A 19,240-nucleotide genomic window follows, 5' to 3' on the forward strand; every position below is an offset into this window, starting at 1 on the left:
TCTTTATTTATTTTAAGAGTTAGTGAGTTGCATTTGTAACCAGAATTTTGTTAAATAATAATAAATTTTTAGTCACATTTTAAATTTCAATTTTCAAATTGGAGTACAAATCAGATCATTTCTTATACAAGCTACTATCAAATTTTGCTTCCCTCTCCCTCCTTCCTTCCCTCCCTATCTCCCTCCCTCCCTCCCTTCCTTCCTTCCTTCCCTTCCTCCCTCTCTCCCTCCCTCTCTTCTTTCTTTGATAGAGTTTTGCTCTTGTTGCCCAGGCTGGAGGACAATGGGGTGATCTTGGCTCACTGCAACCTCCACTCCCCAGGTTCAAGGGATTCTTCTGCCTCAGCTTCCCAAGCAGCTGGGATTACAGGCATGTGCCACCACACCTGGCTAATTTTGTATTTTTGGTAGAGACAGTGTTTCTCCATGTTGGTCAGGCTGGTCTTGAACTCCCGACCTCAAGTGATCTGCCTGCCTCGGCCTCCCAAAATGCTAGGATTACAGGTGGGAGCCACTGTGCCCGGTTTTGCTTCCCATTTATAAAAAAGTAACTTTAATTGGTTTCCATCATAATAGCTCTTCTTGGACAACTACAAAAATTGTTAATTGTTAGAAGGGCCTTCTTAAAATATGTAAAACAACATGTTATGAGGCTCTATGGATGAAAAAATAAGTGAGTTTGATTTCTGTATAGTCAGTGGAACTCTATAATATGAAGTCTTTGACCTTGAGAACCTGGGATGAAAAAAGTACCACAGGTTACAGCCTGTGGGGTTTTACTATGTTGGCCAGGATGGTCTTGAGCTCTTGACCTCATGATCTGCCCACCTAGGCCTCCCAAAGTGCTGGGATTACATGCATGAGCCACCACATGTGACCGACCTATTTACTCTTAATACCGAACCAGAGAAGGATGGGGGAGAGTGATTCAGCCACTTTTGGGTCACAATTAATAAATGAAACTAATTAACGAGTACATGCTTCCAACAGGGTCACGTGGACCAATTCAGAGTTACCTTTTAATTCATGTTATATAGAAACAATTTGATATTGGAATTCTTAACATTAGTGTGGCCTGTGCTTTTCTTTTTAAAACTGGGGGAGGATTATGGAGAGTGGCCATGGAAAATATTCTGCAGTGTAATATTTTGAGTACACAGGCTGTAACCTGTGGTACTTTTTTCATCCCAGGTCCACAAGGTCAACAAACAAGGCCAGAAGAAGTCTTATATGAAAATGTTCTCTTTTAATTCCTATCCATGTAGTGATGGGAGGCTGGTACCTACTACAGTGTTAAAACAGGAGACATTGAAAATATGTGCTATCCTCCGCAAGCTCTGCAAGAAGCACTGTCTTTAATTTAACAATACAACAATAGAGACGATTATTTGCCACTTTAAAAACTTTAAATATTATATACATGGTGCTTATTCAAAGTGCTTTCACATGCCTTTAACATATGGACAACTGTTTTATGCATAACTTTTTATCAAATTACGACCGCGGAATGACAAGCTACAGATGTAAGACAATGCTTAATCGCTTATACTACACTTTCAATGAACAATAAGTACAGTTTCTGTAATGCTTTTATTTTCTATTATGTTTGTTCTGATTGCATATATTGAAATGCAATTTTACATTTATTGAAACTAATAATGAAAAATTTGGGCTTGTATTTTGCATATATTTTTCTACTAATTCATTTTTACTGTATTTTATAGAATTATCTTTTACTGACAGATTGGAAAATAAATAACCTGTCCTTTCCCACGGATAATCTGGGAAGCTGCTCTAGGAGGCTATCTTCAGGCAGACAATAAAAGCATAGCAAGAACGAGGGCCCTGGAAAAAGCTTCCGCGAAAGTAAAAACTCGAAACAAATTTCAGTAACTAACATTTTTTTCCTGGTTAAATACACTCAACCTGTATTTGGGGTGGGTGTTGGCCGGGTACAAATGTAGACAAGGTTCCCAGAGTCAAACTTCTCCCACAACTTGGGTCTGAGGCACTAAAGAGAAGACTGCCTATAGAGAAAAGGGAGGCGGAGCTGAGGGCGTGGCGAGCAGCGTGAGATCATCGGAAAGCGCCGCTTGCGCCACGGGCAGAGACGGCGCGTCATTGACGTCATCGTTGCCCGACAGCTTTCCGGGAGTCTGGAGTCGAAGTCTGTGAGGTATTTTTCAAAGTTGTGGTTCAGTTTTTATCGTGCTCCTGTTTAAGTCCGCTTTTCCTGTTTTGGGATTCCCCTGTCATCCTCTGGGAAGACTGAGTGCAGCGGGGTCGGGCTGAGTAGCCTTCCAGGGATGGGATCTCTCACAGCTGATCGTTGGGACAGCATTGTTACAGGTCCCCGACTTCCGCTCGTCTTGTGGGTGCTTGCAGGCTTTGGCTTACCTCGGCCCCTCATTTCTTTCTCTGGCTCTGGTCTTTTTCTCTCCGTTTGTTAACTACCTGCTTCTCAAATCTTAGAAGACGAGAAATTAAAGACAAACACCAGAAAACTCGACTTCACAATTTTCAGCTGTCGTCAAATCTTGCTTTGGGAGAGAGGCTAAAGTGGAATGTCTAGGGGAGTAACTTTATGTGTTGACTCCGTTTATCATTCACATTCACGATCACAGACCGCCTGCCGCTGCAGTATTAGCCCCTCTGAGATAGTGGGCTAATTTCGACCTTTAGTTAAAATCTGTAGTGGGTAATCCAAGAGAGCAGTTTTTCTTGATGACCTGTGACTCAAATTTGTTTGAAAATAGCTTTAATGTCTTCATGTTTGCTGACTGCAATTCAGTTTTGGCTTGATAAAGATGTATTTGTCGCAGTGAGATGTTTGCTATCCACTTATTAACCTATTAGGATTGTCTGGTGGTAGACTAAACCAAGACTTAACTGTGATTTTTTTTTTTTTTTTTTTTTTTTTTTTGAGATGGAGTCTCGCTCTGTCCCCCAGCCTGGAGTGCAGTGGCGTGATCTTGGCTCACTGCAACCTCTGCCTCCTGGGTGCAAGCGATTCTCCGCCTCAGCCTCCCGAGTAGCTGGGACTACAGGCGCGTGCCACCATGCCCGGCTAATTTTTGTATTTTTAGTAGAGATGGGGTTTCACCATATTGGTCAGGCTGGCCTTCAACTCCTGACCTCGTGATCCGCCCACCTCAGCCTCCCAAAGTGCTGGGATTACAGTTGTGAGCCACCGTCCTGCCTCACTATGATTTTTTTTTTTTAATTAAAAATCTTGTGGGTACATTGTAGGTGTATATATTTATGTGGTACACGAGATGTTTTGATACAGACATGCAGTGTGTAATAATCACATGTAAAATGGAGTATCCCCTCAGGCATTTATCCTTTCTGTTACAAACAATCCAATTACACTCTTTTAGTTACTTAACCCTGTATTTTTGACTCAAAAATAACAGATGAGCCCTATTGAAGTAAAGAGAAATGTTTGTGATTGGTGGAAATGATATAACTCACTGTTTTGTTGAAAGATAATGACAAATGTGAATAATGGTTTTTCAAAATAATCAAAATTCGCAGAGTCAAAAGATGTTACAGCTGCCTTCAGTTAGCTGTCTTGTATGAGATATCAGAGTTCAGAAGTAATATAATTCTTTTCTTAACTGCTTTTACCTTTTCAAGTAGCTCTTCGTATGTATTATCTCAGCTACTGTTTCCAAACAGTTAACCCTTCAACCATGGCTCTAAATAGTCTACATTGGATTGGGATATTTGATCATTTTTATTTTTAGTAAAATGTTAGCTAATATATTCAGTGCTAACTGAGCCAGGCACTATTCTAATGGCTTTTGTCTATTAATTTTAATCTATGCAACAACCCTGTATACTGTTACCATTATTTCATAAATGAGATAATTGTAATAAGCAACTTCTATATGTTTTGGAAGGTAATTTTGCTGCTTGATTGCTATAATTTTGGAAATGCTTTGAATTAAACATTGAATAGAAGTAAATTGACTCTAATGTAATTACTTATCTCAATCTTGAGCAATCTCCTCATAATTTATATACTCTCGTATTATTAGACCTTGGGATAAATTTATCTTTAGATGTTAATATCTTTTTTAGAAAAGGAAGAAGTATATATTTACTCAGGAATTGTACTGTGAGACTGAAGGAGAGTTGCAGACAACACTAACACAGACTCACTGTTTGCCCAAGACAGCAACGTTTATTGAGAACTTGTGTGTAAATTTCATTATTATTTTCTCCTAAGATAATGCAGTGCAAAAAATGTAATTATAGTAATTCATTGCAGTCATAGAATTTGGGGCAACAACAGCAGATGGCTCTCAAGTTCCAAAAAACAATTATGTTGAATTTGTTCTCTGGCTTAGTTCATAACTGTGTATAATTGTTTGGTGTAGAGATGGGAAGAGCTCCAGAATGTACATTATCATATATTTGTTTGGATTCATGTGGTGACTTTATAGTATTTGTAAACTCAAACTGTAATCTGATATCAAGAGTTTCCAAAATTTGGTCTCAGTTTACTGTGATTGATTTTAGTCAGTTAACAAATAGTTGCTAAGTACCTAATGCATGATAACACATTATATTTGTGATGTGGAGATCAAAATGTGCAGCGACATGAATCTTGCCTTGAGGAATAGCCCAGTGAGTAAATAACCAATGGAAAGATAAGAGCAGTGGAGTGATATGATCTGACTTAGGTTTTACTCATTTTATTTTTAAATGGAGTCTCACTTTGTTGCCCAGGCTGGAGTGCAGTGGCACAATCTCAGCTCACTGCAACCTCCGCTTCCTGGGTTTCAGCGATTCTCCTGCCTCAGCCTCCCAAGTAGCTGGGATTACAGGTGTACACCACCATCCCCGGCAAATTTTTTTGTAGTTTTGTAGAGATGGGATTTCACCATGTTGGCTGGGCTGGTCTTGAACTCCCGACCTCAGGTGATCTGCCTGTCTTGGCCTCCTAACATGCTGGGATTACAGGCATGAGCCACTGTGCCCAGGCTGACTTAGGTTTTAATAGAATCTTCCCTGGCTTTGTGTTAAGAATAGTTTGTTGGGAGGTGGGGTAGGTGAAAGCCAGGAGACTAGTCACGGAAGCGCTGTAGTTCAGAAGAGATGATAACATCTTAATTGGCTAGAAAGAAGTGAAGGTGGAAAAACAGTTTAATTTTGGATGTATTTTGTAGGTAAAGCCAACAGAATTGCTTATGGATTGAAAGTGAATTGTGAGAATAAGGTTATTGTAAAAGTTTGGGCTTGAGAACTAGAAGAATGGAATTGCCATTAACTGAGAAGTAGAAAACTATGGGAGGGGTAGGTTTGTGAGGAAGATTGGGAGTTCAGTTAAGGACATGATACGTTTGAGATGTCAGTCATCTAAGTGGAGATGTTGAGTGGGCAGTTGAGTATGTTCATTCTGGACTTCAGAGGGGTCATTGCTGGAAACATACATTTGGGAGTTGTCAGTGAATAGATAGTATTTAAAGTCATCAGACTGGAGACAGTCATTAAAGGATTAAATGTAGACAGAAAAGAGAAGGGGCAGGAAGCCTGAGTCTGTAGGCATTTTACAAGTTAGGAAGGTTTTAACATTTTAACATTTACAAGTTAGGAAGATGAGGAAGAACCACCAAATGAGACAGACTGAGCAGCCAATGAGGGACAAGGACAATTTTGAGTTGTAGAATTTAGAGTAGAGTAGTAAGTTCAGTTTTGTCAGGTGCAGCTGATGGATCAGGTGAAATGAGGATTGATACCTTTGGATTTATCAAGAATTTGCGAAGTGTTATTGATAGATATGTGATAACTTTAAGTCAAGCAGATAGTTGCACACCAGTGTGATAATCGTATTACAGTTCTAGTCAGAAAACCTTGGGAGCAAAAAGGAAGAAAAGACTACCTTTGTTTGGGAGGTATGGATGCCTTTATAGAGGAGGGGGCATTTGATATGGGTTTTAAAGGATTGATGAGTTTCACTAGGCCAAGAAAATGGAGACAGTTATGAAGAAGAGGTTGATATGATTTGGGTGTGTGTTTCCTCCAAATCTCTTGTTGAAATGTGACTTCGTGTTGGAGGTGGGCCTAGTGGGAGATATTTGGGTCATGGGGGCAGAGTGAATACCTTGGTGTTGTCCTGGAGGTAATGAGTGAGTTCTCACTCTGTTAGTTCACTCCTAGAGCCAGTTGTTTAAAAGAGCATGAAAGCTCCTCTTCTCTCTCTTGCCGCTTCTCCTGTCACATGCCTGCTCCCCCTTTATCACACCAAGAGCAGTTGCATTAGGTGTTGCAAAATCATGATTCTTTTTTAAGTTGTCATTTATTCTACATTTGTTAGCTAGAATTCGAAGTCTAGTTTTATTACTTGAGAACCTGGCAATCAAGAATAACAAGCTTGTTGTGGGAAAATACTGTCAGAACAATAATATTTGTGATACCAGGAATGTTTCTTTCCTTGCTCTGGTTCTGAAGGCTTAAAGGAGTGTAATGGTCTTTTTTTTTCTTTTTTTTTTAAAGGGATACATTTTCTACATTCATGAATCTAGGTGTTGCTGTGAAAGTATTTTGAAGCTATGATTAAAATCCGTAATCAGTTAAGTAAGGGAGATTATTCTAGATAATCTGGGTGGGCCTGATTCAATCAGTTGAAAGGCTTTAGAAGCAGAGCTGTGGTTTCCACTACAAAAAAAGAAGAAATTCTACTTGTAGACAGCAGTTTCAGCTAGTAGCCAAGAGTTGCAGCATGAGTTCCTTCCTTGATAGCCTGCCCTATGTACACCAGTGTCTTGCTGTAAGTCTCTTAATATATGTCTCCTACTGGTTCTGCTTCTCTAGTTGCAACCTGACTTGTGCAAAGGGTAACTCCTCTGATGTCCTGTTCTCCAACTAAATGGGGTGGGAAGGGGTAATAAGGGTCAGAGAATCTACATTGTTTAGGGTAACCTTATAATTTTTTGTTCAAACTGGGACTTCTGAGAAAGAAAGGCGCTGAGCCGATGGCAAGCTGAAACAACAGGCATTAAGGTGGAACTGTCTTGGCCAGATTGAGAGGTCTAGTCACCTGTGTGTCAGCCACTGGGGATACAACATGCACATGACACAGCCCCTCAAGGAGCTTATAGTCAAAGGGGAAGTCAAGTAAATAAAAATACATTAAGATATAGTGGTTTTTTGTTGTTGTTTTTTGTTTTTGAGACAGAGTCTTGCTCTGTCACTGTACTGGAATGCAATGCCTCGATCTTAGCTCACTGCAACCTCTGGCTCTGGGGTTCAAGCAATTCTTCTGCCTCAGCCTCCTGAGTATCTGGGATTACAGGTGTCCACCATCACATCCAGCTAATTTTTGTATTTTTAGTAGAGATGGGATTTCATCATGTTGGCCAGGATGGTCTCGATCTCCTGACCTCATGATCCGCCCACCTCAGCTTCCCAAAGTGCTGGGGTTACATATGTGAGCCACCTCTCCCGGCCAAGAGATAGTGTTTTAAGTGACATGACAGATTATATAGTTGTTACATTTATGCAGACAGAGCATAGAAAGAGAGCAGATAAGTCTTCATTGGTTGAACCGAAATATGTTTTTTACCTCCAAAGATAAGCAGCGTTTGAACAAAGGAGAAGGGCATTTCAGGCTTAGAGAACCACACAGGTAGAAGTTGAAACTGAGAGAGCATGGCACATTTGGAAAACTGCCATCATGACCACAGCTGTAGGATTGGAAGAGGAGAGCCATGAAAGATGAGGTTAGGCAGACAAGACATCATAATGGGCCTTGGATCTATGCTGAGGGGTTTGGAATTGTCTTCCATGTGGTAGGGAACTGTTGCAGAATTTTAAACAGGAGTACCATGACCAGACTGTTAAAAGCATATTTTGTAATATTCTAAAACTGGGGGTAGAGAAAAATTGATTATAGGGACACTACTCAAAGGCTGTTGAAATAATCTAGTTAGTGAGAATAGAGGAAAGCTTGTGGTGTAAGGAGATTAAGGAAGCCCTGTTGACAGGACTGATTGGATTTGGGGTGACTCCCAGGTTTCTGGCTGGACCGGTTATCCTGAAGTAGATAATTGAAGGGAAGAGGTAGCTGATGACTTCAGTTCTGTATGTGATGCTGTACACTATTCTTTTCTCCTTTCAGAACTTTGGCTTCTGTATAACCAGTGAGAGGAGAGATTGAGTGGCAGCAACATCTGTTAGGGATACTGGGCAGCATCCCCCTACCCAGGTGCTTAGTCTCAGCCACATCTGAGTGGTGAAGAGAAGCAAGTTTTCTCAAGCCCTCTCCGTCTGTCTCTATCTCTGCAGCCAGTGTTTTAGAAGGAGTACCTATAGAACCCAGGAGGAGGAGGGGTGAAGAGCAGAGCTGGGTGAGTTCTTTCCTTCTTTGGAAATTTGAACATGTTCTTTAACCTCATTATGGCTCAGTTTCCTCATCTGTGAGGTTTAGATGAACGAGTGCATGTGGAATGTTTAGAATAGTGCCTGGCACATAATCAGTGCTATTCAAGTGTTTGCTGCTGATGCCATAGAGTCACTCCTTGATCCTGGGGTCAGAGTAGCAAAGGGGACAGAGGGAAATTTTTTCGCTTTTTCTGTGGAAGGAATAAATACTCAGCAACTGCCTATGTAAAATATTAGTAGAAATCACTTGAATTAGGAGGAATTTCTCATAATAGAGGAGACTTTATTTTTTAGTCTCCCTTGCCTTTATTTTTTGTTAGGAAAAAGGCAAGTGGCTTAGTTAAGATTTAATTAGGGCAGTTATTCTTTCTTACTCCCTTGCTTTCAGTGTTCACCCTAACCCATTCTAACAATAAATAACTGCTTGTTTATTGGGGCTTAGGGATAGGGAATAATTGCAGGAAAAATCTTTATGTTCTTCTGAAGAAAGGAAATATTTTCTAATAGGAAAATTTGATGAAAAAATTCACATTTAACTAAAGACCTTTTTGTGTTTTTAAAAAATACATACAGTATTTATTTGTTAAAAGCCAAAATACTTTAGTTAGTGCCTTTATTTAAATATGTTTGTTTTTTATTAAAAATGTAATATGTGCTTTTGGAAATAAAATGTAAATAATGAAGAATGAAGAGTTTAAAAAAAATGAGTTTGCTTTGAACCTATTCCCCTATCCTCGTCTCTTTTCACAGAAGATGTCTATTTTTTGTATGCCTCTTCCCGACTGTTTTCTCCATGTATTTATATACAGTTTTTTTTTTTTTTAACCAAATGGCATATGTTAGGCACATAATGTGTTATTTACAATGTTCTCTGTTCTCTGACTTTTTCATTCTCATTGTGTGTCACTGTAGATTTACTTCTTTATTTTTAAGAGACATGTAATATTCTCAAGGATAGATATGCTGTAATTCATTTAACTGTTTCCCTGTTGATGAATATTTAGATTATTTCCAATAGTTTGTTATAGGTTATTTCAACAAATGTTTATTGACTGTCAGGCAGTGCTTGTGAACAAATCACAAAAATTCCTGCTCTCATATGGTTGCCTTTTGGAGGTAGACCGGTACCAAATAAATATATGCCGATATTGAGGAATGTAAAGTGGGGAAGGAGATAGGGAGTGAGGGGGAGAGGTGTGCATTTTAAAATGGGGTGGTTAGGTGAGAGTTACCAACAGGTAACATTTGAGTGGAGATCTGGCGAAGGTAGCATAATGAGCTCTGAAGGTGTTGGTAGGGGAGGAAGAGTGGCATAGAGCATTTTGGGAAGGAGAGAAGTCCAAAGGGAGGTAGGCCTGTGCCTGATGTCATAGGGGAAGAAGAATGAGACTGTTGTGGCTGAAGTGAAATGAGCAAGGGAGGGTGGGAGATGAAGTCACAGAAGGTGATGGAGAGTCAGGGTAAATTGCGTTGAGCTTTTTGAACCCAGTGTAAGGATTTTTAAAAGATAAATATTAATTTAATTTTATTTAAAAAATAGAGGTAGGGTCTTTCTGTTTTGTCCAAGCTGGTCTTGAACTCCTCCGCTCAATCCTTCCACGTTGACCTCCCAAAGTGCTGGGATTACAGGCACAAGCCACCACGCCTAGCCTACAAATAGATATTTAATTATAGATAGGGGGTCTTGCCATGTTGCTTAGGTTGATCTCAAACTCCTGGACTCAAGCAATCCTCCTGCCTTGGCTTCCCAAAGTGCTGGGTTTATACACATGAGCCACCATACCAGGCCCACTGGAAGGATTTTTGCCTTATTTAGAATGAGGTGGCAGGCCTTTGGAAGTTTCTGAGCAGAAGCGTGGCATAATCTGATTTACATTTTGAATGATCTCTCTGTATTCTTGATAATAGACTTTGGCCAGAAGCAAGAAGGCTATATAGGAGGTATCAGGCATGGTTTGATGGTGGTTTGGACCAGGGTAGTTAGCAGTATAGGTGGTAGGACATAGTTAGATTCTTAATGCATATTAAAGATGAAGTGTGAGAGAGTAGTCAAGGATCACTCTGAAATTTGGGGACTGAACAATTGGAAAGTTGGAGTTGCCATGAAATAAAATGATGAAAATTGTAGTAGACAGGATTAGAAATTTGGCTTTGGGCAGGTACTGTTTGAGAATTTCTTAGACATCCAACCAGAGATATTGAGTATGCAGCTGGAAATGTAGATACGAAGTTCACTGAAGAGGACAGGGCTGGAGAAGCAAACGTTGGAGTCTTCAGTTTACTAATGCAATTTAAAACCCTCAACTTACCTAGGAGTAAATTGGATAGAGAAGAGAGGGACAGCCCTTGGGCACGTCAAGGTTAAGGGGCTAAGGATCTGAGAAGGAAGCATTGAAGAGATCAAGAAAAGGTGCCATTGAGATAGAAAGGAAACCAAGAAAACCAAGAGGAGAGAGTTAACAGTGTCACTCAAGGAGAACTTAGAATTGACCATTGAATTTAACCATGTGACAGTGTGGGTGACCCTGCCAAGTGCAATTTTGAAAGAAAGTAAGGTCATCTGATTGTAGGAGATTTGAGAAAGAATGGAAAGAGAGGGCCTTAGCTGATGGGTGATAGGAAGTCAAGATTTTTTTTTTTTTTTTTTTGAGGGGGGGATTCATTCTTAGATGGAGAAATAAAACATTTAAATTTATGGGTAATTGTCCAGCAGAGGGACAGTTTGATACAAGATAAACTGGAGGAAGTTCAGATACAAGTTTGAGGACATTTTAATTTATATGCATATGTGCAGGGATTTTTATAGGCTGGATTCTTAAAAGGATTTCCTGAGTCAAAGGGTATGTGCATTTTAAAAACCTGTACCAATTTATATTCCACTTTCACTGTATGCCCCTTCTAACATTGAACATTCTTAATCTTTACAATTATTGTCAATCTGATAGGTGATGATATCTTCATTATTTTAATTTGTTTTATTGCTTTCTAGGAACTGTTTATTTAATCTTTCCAATTCTTTATGATATTTTGTCAAATATTTTCTCCTGGCTGTCTCTTTCCTTTTAACTTTGCTTAGGGTATCCTTTTACCATGCAGGACTTTTCAAAAAAGTTTTTAGGTAGTTAAGTTTGTCAGCCATTTCCTTTTATAGCATTTGGGTTTCATTTAGATAATATAAATATTTGACATAGTTTATTTTTCTGTATTTTATGAAATAGATATCAAAGTTTTCCATCTTTTTCTATATTCTTAAACAGCTAAATACCATAGGAGTTAACTGTTTCTTGAAGGTTTGAAAGAAATTACCTACAAAATCTTCTAGGACTAGAGCCACTTTGGAGGGTAGGTCTTTGACTACTGTGTAATTCTTTTCCTGTGGTTAATAATCTGTATGGTTTATGTACTTCTTTTTAGTTTTGGTAATTGATATCTTCCCAAGAAAGTCATTTTTTTCATTTACATATTCAAATTTATTGGTTCAAAATTCTACATAAAGTGAGGAAATACCAAGTCTTCTTTGCAGTATATCCCTATACTTAAACCTTAATCTAGGTAGTAAATACTGGAGCTCTCCTTTCACTGATCTGGAGATGAGGTTAGCTGTTTTCAGCCCTTACGGATCGTGTTCTTGGGGTTATTCTTAAATTCTCATTCTCTTTTGTTTGTAAGGTTTCTTGGCTTTGTTTCCTGTTTCCAGTCTGATCCCATTTGCTCTTTTTTTTTTTTTTTTGAGACACAGTCTAACTCTGTTGACCAGGCTGGAGTGCAGTGGCACAATCTCAGCCTACTGCAACCTCTGCCTCCCACGTTCAAGCAATTCTCCTGCCTCAGCCTCCCAAGTAGCTGGGATTACAGGTGTGCACTACCACACGTGGCTAAGTTTTGTATTTTTAGTAGAGACGGTGTTTCCACCTTGTTGGCCATGCTGGCCTCGAATTCCGGATCCGCCTGCCTCAGCTTCCCAAAGTGCTGGGATTATAGGCGTGAGCCATTGTGCCTGGCCCAATTTGCTTTTTAGCTTACACAATTTCTCCTATTGAAACCTGCTGGCACATCTGTGCTTTTCTTGGTTTCCAGCATTTTTATTTTCATATTTCTTCTGTCATATTATAGGGATTTTTTGGGAGGGATATGGGGCAAATGCATAGTTTTAGTTAACCTTTTGAAATTGGAAGTCAGTTCTTTTCTGTGTAGTTTTCTTTTATTATGATCTTGTTTCATTGCTGGTTGTACTGTAGTTGGCTAGTAACTTCACAGCTCAAGTAGTAATAGTCAGATAGGTGTGACTGTGTTTTTTTTTTAATGAAACCAGATGTCTCAGTGGAATATACTCAATCAGAAGAAATGTTGATATGTTGTCACTAAACATTCAAATAGTACTTTTCAAACTTAAAAAACATAATCCTAACACTTAGAACTGTAAGGGACTTTACAGATCATTAGACCAACTGCCTTATTTTATGGATGAGGAATTTGAGTCCCAGAGAGATTCAGTGATTTATCTCAGGTGGCAAAGTCAGTGATCAAGACAGCCTAAGTCTCTTTACTTCCATTTGGCTATGCTATTTGCTGTCATACACATTCATGCTGTTCTCCTTACCTGTGTGATAAAGGAGGTATTTCTGTTAATACAAAATTTTTTTTAAATTTAAAGATGTTACCTGTGGCTTGGAATTGCTTGTAAAATTTGGTCTTAGATACTTTAATAATACATTGATATAGATTTGCTTTTTCTCACGTAGGTATTAATTATTGTGATACAGATATGAAGTTTTAAAGTATGGGCTGTCAGAGTATGCACTAGCACAAATGAAAACCGTATTGTTTATTTCCCCCATAATTCCTCTTTTCTGCTTATGGGCTTTATATGATTTATGGACTCTTTGGATTTCTTATTAATATTTTAAAGAAGCTTAAGGAATATAAATATCTTAGACGTAAGATTTTTACTTTTTTAGTTTAATATAACATGCTCCTAGATCAACACCTATATTTAGAAGGGCTAAAATATATGTGTGTGTGTGTGTGTGTGTGTGTGTATATATATGTTTATATTTATATATAAGTGCTTTGCTTACCATTTCTTCAGCAATCATTAGGGGATAGATTTATCAAACTTTCATTGCTTTGCTAATTATTGCTATCACATGTTTGGTAATCATGTCTTTATTTCTTTAAAAGTTTTTTAAAAATACAAAAAACAAAAACAAAAAAATTAGCTGAGTGTAGTGACATGGGCCTGTAATCGAAGCTATCTGGCAGGCTGAGCGGGAAGGATCTCTTGGGCCCAGGAGGCGGAAGTTGCAGTGAGTGGTGGTTGCACCATCTTGGGCAACAGAGGGAGACCTCATTTCAAAACAAAACAGAACAAAAATTTTGAGGGTTTGGTGTGCATGGCGTTAGTGGACTTTGGCTGGTTCTTCTTCCACAGCCCACCAAGAAACTTAAGAAGGAGACAAATTGGAATGTAGTTAATATAGAATTAAATTCTAAAAAGATTTGTTTATCTTCAGGTTTTAACTAGATTGTTTTGTAAACTAAAGAACAAGCTCTGTCTCTAATATGAATTCAAATAATTTAATTTTTTCCAGTCAGTCATAATGGCAGGTGAAGAAATTAATGAAGACTATCCAGTAGAAATTCATGAGTATTTGTCAGCGTTTGAGAATTCCATTGGTGCTGTGGATGAGATGCTGAAGACCATGATGTCTGTTTCTAGAAATGAGTTGTTGCAGAAGGTATTTTAAAAATATAATTTCCTAAAAATGAATTTCATAAAACAAAATGCTATTTTGTGAAACGTGGAAGAAACACATTAATGACATATGTTCCTTTTCCCTTTTATCTCAGTTTTATTAGTGTTTGGGTATTTTTATGGGTGAAAAAAACAAAACTCCAGACTTAAGAAATACTTCCTAACCATGTTTTTAACTTGGTTTTGGAAAAAAAAGAAGCACTCACAGTATTCTTTTTGACAGACTCTATCTTTGACCTTTGAAGCATTACAATGATGTTATCAGGGTTTCTGGAAACCCTGTAGGACAAAAACAGTAAATTGACTTTGACAATGTAAAACAAATCTCATTATGTTTCTCCTGTCTTTGGTATTGCCTAAGCATTTTAGCCTGCTTCTTATACATAAATGTATCATGTACAGTGTTTATATTGATAAATTACTTTTGACATACAAAGCCCAGATCATAACTCCTGAAATTAAAATAATTCAAAAGAATTTTTCTTGGGTTATACACTTTCTTTGTCTAACTAAAGATTATACCCTCAAGAGAAGATTTGTGGACAAAAGTCACTCATTAACAGAACAACTTCTTTTTATAAATTATTTTCAGATCATTTGGTTATTGGATTATGTGAAGTGAAAAAAATTTTTGTTACGTTGTACTTGGTAAAAGTTTAAAATGTTATCAGATGGTGTTCAAAGTTCATGTATTTTTTTTTTCTGTCTCTTTTAACAGTTGGACCCACTTGAACAAGCAAAAGTGGATTTGGTTTCTGCATACACATTAAATTCAATGTTTTGGGGTATGTGTGTTACTTTGGAATTAATTAGAAAGCAAATTACTTATTGTGTGAAAGGGGATTTATTTTTAAAAATGCTAACAATTTATATGCAATTATATTTCATAACATTTTTAATAGTCAGATATTTATTTTTAAAATCTGAATGGATGCCAGTGAGCCACACATAGATTTAGTATTACATGGAGATTAAATAATTTAAAGTTTAATTGTTTGTAGGACTTTCCTTATTTGTGAATAACTAGTTTATTTAATTGGAATGTTTTAAATTAATACATACACCATTTTATTCCATGAAATCTTTCTCTTCTAGTTTATTTGGCAACTCAAGGAGTTAATCCTAAGGAACATCCAGTAAAGCAGGAATTGGTAAGATTTTAATTTCTTTTTATTTTATGTGTTTGTTTTATTCCTGAAGTTTGTCACACTACCTTTGTCACACAAATAGGGAGAACAGCATTTGAGTTGAAATTATGTAAGTGAGCCAGACCTTATCATCTTTGTTTTTTTTTTCTTACCTTTTTCAGATGATTGGTATCCCATATATTATATAAATCTCTGAATGGGAAAATGTTATGAGTCTAGTAATTATTTATAACATATATTATTCTTCCTATACATTCTTGAAATCCTGTTTATCTCTAGAACTACTTTTTTTTTTTTAAACTTCTATGCAGTTCTTAAAAGTATATTCTAGTTGATTTACTAGCAAAGACGGGAAAGTTTCTCCCCCCACCTTTTCAATTCCTCCATTAATTCATTTTCTCAGCAGTAAAGAATCCAGTTCAGCAACAAAGCTAAAAGCTTTTTTGGCACCAGTTATATGTGTACTGTCCAGTAATTCTGCATTAGTGACATATTTACAACCTGTAATAAATCTTCTAGGTTTGTCTTTGTATTCCATTTAGATATATAAGTACAGTATATAAGGTCTGGTATCTTGGAGTTTTTGCTGACTTCAAAAATTAAATCATTCAATTTGAAGGGAAAAATTAGAAATCAAACTTAGGGTTAACTTCTTGACTTGGCTTTATGAATAAGAATATTAATAAATTGATTCTTTGTGTTTATAAAATATAAGGCAAATATAGATATGAAATACACTTGACATTGTATTCTTGTTCTCAAGTCTTAGGGTAGTTGATGTGTGTTATTTACAACTTAGTAAAGCACTTGTCATTTATTTTTTAAAAATCAGTAAGCCAGATCTGTTGTCTTCATTTTTTAAACATGTAGTCTAAGGCATTTCCTTCTTTTGAAGTTCTTGGTTGGGGGGGAAATAAATTTATTTTTAAATAAAACAACTGTGAAAGATACTTAAAGCAAAAGTATAAAGCAATATGATACGCAGATCTTGGTTTGACCAATGATATGGCTTTAAACCTTAAAAATGATGAGTTGTATTGTCTGTTTTCAGCTTCCAAATTTGGACTTCAGATGCAGTTTGTCTTTTTTCCATTAACATTAAGTTATTTGGAGTACTTGATACTGTTTTGGTGAAAGGACAAGGCCATTTGTTTTCTTTCTACCTCAGAACCCACTTTATGAAGTAGTACATTAATATTCCAGATAAGGGTTGGTAAATAAAAAGCATGCATAAACCTGTTCCCCTTTTCTGACCTTGTATAGATGTTACTGATTGATCACAGGGTTAGTGTGTGATAGGAAACCTGTTTGCTGTACATATCACAAATGGGAAAAGTCAGTTTACTTATTCAACAAATATTTGAGTGCTTACTGGGAACTAGGCATTATTTCCAAGTGAGGTGACTCCTCTGTGAATAAAGCTGATCCCTGCCCTTGTGGCAGACACCAGACTGTACCTAATGGAGGGAGACAAACAATAAACATAAAGTGAACAAATAAGAGATATATATGAATATGTAGTATGTTGGAAAGTTATGGGAAGAAAGAAAAAGAGCAGGGTAAGGGGGATTGGAGTGCTTGGGTAGGACTGCAGTGATTTTTTTTTTTTTCTTGAGGAGTTTCACTCATGTTACCCAGGCTGGAGTGCAATGGCGCGATCTCGGCTCACCGCAACCTCCGCCTCCTGGGTTCAGGCAATTCTCCTGCCTCAGCCTCCTGAGTAGCTGGGATTACAGGCATGTGCCACCATGCCCAGCTAGTTTTTTTGTATTTTTAGTAGAGACGGGGTTTCACCATGTTGACCAGGATGGTCTCGATCTCTTGACCTCGTGATCCACCCGCCTCGGCCTCCCACAGTGCTGGGATTACAGGCTTGAGCCACCGCGCCCGGCAGTGATTTTTTTTTTTAATTTTTTTTTTTTTTTCTTTTTTGAGAGAGGAAAGAGGAGAGACGGGAAGGACTGCGGTTTTAAATGCTGAAGTCAGAGCCTCATTGACAAGGTTAACATTTGAGAAGACTAGAAGGAAGAGAGGGAGTGGCTGTATGGGTAACTGAGGAAATATCCTTCTAGGCAGAGGAATAAGGAGGGCAGAGACCCCAAGGCAGGGTTGGTGTGTGTGTGCTGCAGCTAGTATCCACCATTGTAAGCACTGTGCTTTTACTCAGACAAAAATGGGGCGCCACTAGAGACTGTGGAGCAGAGTTGCTAGTTTTTCACAATGAAAACATTACAAGAATGTACATTTTTCTGTGTAAAGCTTATTTTTAAACAATGATCAGTCTTTTACTCTGCTATTTTATGGCTCTTATCAACTTCTCCATTTGAAGTATAAGATAGCCATTTATGCTGATTCATGGTCTCAGAAGATTCAAGGTGGTACGGCAACGTATTATGTTTCTCACCTTGTAAAGTCTGATTAGAACTGTATTTTTAAAGAAAATTTCACGTACTTACCAATCAAACATGTAAAACCGAGTAATGTGTATTTTCATTCTTCCTATTTTAATTGTTAAACTAGATGGTAATGTGAAAAACCATGTATTTCCTGTTTAGAAAAATTTCAGGATAATTTAGTTTGCATTTTGCAAGTATATGAGCGCTCAGGTTTTTTACTTTAGATACAAAACAGTTAATATGTAGATTTATGTTAATGGTGATTACAAAATATATAACCACCTAGAAAGTTTCAATTCAATGTTTGTTTCTGGAGTGATGTCAGTATGATTCTTCCTCTTTGGAAACAGAATTCTGAAATGACTTTTTAACATCTGTCTTTCCCCACCCTCCGACTATGGACTTCAGGCAAGCAGGGAACATGTTTATCCTATTCATTTGCACTCCTAGCACCATGCACTCAATAGGCAATATGTTGAATTTAACTGAGGTACAGTATAATACAACTTAGTGGTGGTGAACAGCTTAGTAAATCTATTGCCTTTCTTTTTTATCTTTAAGGAAAGAATCAGAGTATATATGAACAGAGTCAAGGAAATAACAGACAAGAAAAAGGCTGGCAAGCTGGATAGAGGTGCCGCTTCAAGATTTGTAAAAAATGCTCTCTGGGAACCAAAACCGAAAAATGCATCAAAAGTTGCCAATAAAGGAAAAAGTAAAAGTTAACTTTTTGATTTTGATGTATGCATATTCGAAAAGTACATCATTTTTTTCCACAAAATAATTCTGTGGCAGTGCAAAGTTTAAATGTGTTTCTTATTGAATTAATATATATATTTACAGTAAATTTGTAAAGCTGAATACTTTCCTCTCCAAAGATTGTTGTCTTTCTTGATTTGCACTATGAGGATTTAAACATTGTGATATATTTTATATTTATAATTTACCATCTCTTTTGATGAGACTCTTATTTCTTTATATAGGTCAATCTTGCAAGTACCATTTTATAAGCAACTGTGAAATTTAAGTAAAATGTTCTTTGTAAACATTTGTACTATTTTAAATGAATTAATGACCTTATGAAGTATGCTTTCTGTAGACTGAAATTATAGGTATATCTGTTTTCACTATATGACATTAAAGAAAGCATGAGATGATCTAAATGTTCATTTTTTTCTATATAGTTACTTTATCATGTTTTCATGATTTTAGGAATTACTGCTTTATTGCCAGATATAGGTGAAGGGGAGGAAGGCAGCAAATCACGCTGCCATGTGTGTACCTATGCAACAATCTTGCATGTTCTTCACATGTACCCCCAAACTGAAAATGCAATAAAAAAAAAAAAAAGAAACTAAAAGTTTATAGTTGTACTTTAATTCTTGGAATGTTGCCTCTATGTCCCATTTAAAATAAAATACATTCTCATTAACTTTAGATGGGAAATAAAGTTGTATGTTGATGGATAAATTTTGGCATGATGACTATACTCTCTCAGTAAAGGCTGAAAATGTTGTATAACTGACCTGTGTATTTTTATCTTTTGGGTA

General features: G+C 37.2%; 1 protein-coding gene across 4 annotated transcripts; it reads left to right on the plus strand.

The window, feature by feature from the left end:
• Positions 1 to 2,072: 2,072 nt before the first annotated feature.
• Positions 2,073 to 19,215, plus strand: C1D (C1D nuclear receptor corepressor). 4 transcript variants are annotated; one of them, XM_037736164.1, is made up of 6 exons: positions 2,123 to 2,188; positions 11,649 to 11,733; positions 13,983 to 14,129; positions 14,865 to 14,931; positions 15,242 to 15,297; positions 18,252 to 18,915. In XM_037736164.1, the coding sequence occupies exons 3-6, from the start codon at positions 13,992 to 13,994 to the stop codon at positions 18,414 to 18,416; spliced, it is 426 nt and encodes a 141-aa protein (XP_037592092.1). In that variant the 5' UTR covers positions 2,123 to 2,188; positions 11,649 to 11,733; positions 13,983 to 13,991; the 3' UTR covers positions 18,417 to 18,915. The 4 variants fall into 4 exon arrangements, with proteins under 4 accessions (XP_017377603.1, XP_017377602.1, XP_037592092.1 ...); XM_017522114.2 differs by lacking the exon at positions 11,649 to 11,733 and having other exon boundaries at positions 2,073 to 2,176; XM_017522113.2 differs by lacking the exon at positions 11,649 to 11,733 and having other exon boundaries at positions 2,085 to 2,188; positions 18,252 to 19,215.
• The last annotated feature ends 25 nt before the right edge of the window (positions 19,216 to 19,240 follow it).

The sequence above is a fragment of the Cebus imitator genome, unplaced genomic scaffold (genome assembly GCF_001604975.1).
Source record: "Cebus imitator isolate Cc_AM_T3 unplaced genomic scaffold, Cebus_imitator-1.0 Scaffold23, whole genome shotgun sequence".
In the NCBI taxonomy this organism is placed as follows: Eukaryota; Metazoa; Chordata; class Mammalia; order Primates; family Cebidae; genus Cebus; species Cebus imitator.

What these genes read in the sequence shown, in the direction of transcription:
- C1D (XM_017522114.2), top strand. Translation starts at nt 13,992, where the DNA reads ATGGCAGGTGAAGAAATTAATGAAGACTATCCAGTAGAAATTCATGAG. An exon ending in ATTAAATTCAATGTTTTGGG is followed by an intron (nt 14,932 to 15,241) that starts GTATGTGTGTTA and finishes TTTCTCTTCTAG; the next exon opens with TTTATTTGGCAACTCAAGGA. An exon ending in ATCCAGTAAAGCAGGAATTG is followed by an intron (nt 15,298 to 18,251) that starts GTAAGATTTTAA and finishes TTTATCTTTAAG; the next exon opens with GAAAGAATCAGAGTATATAT.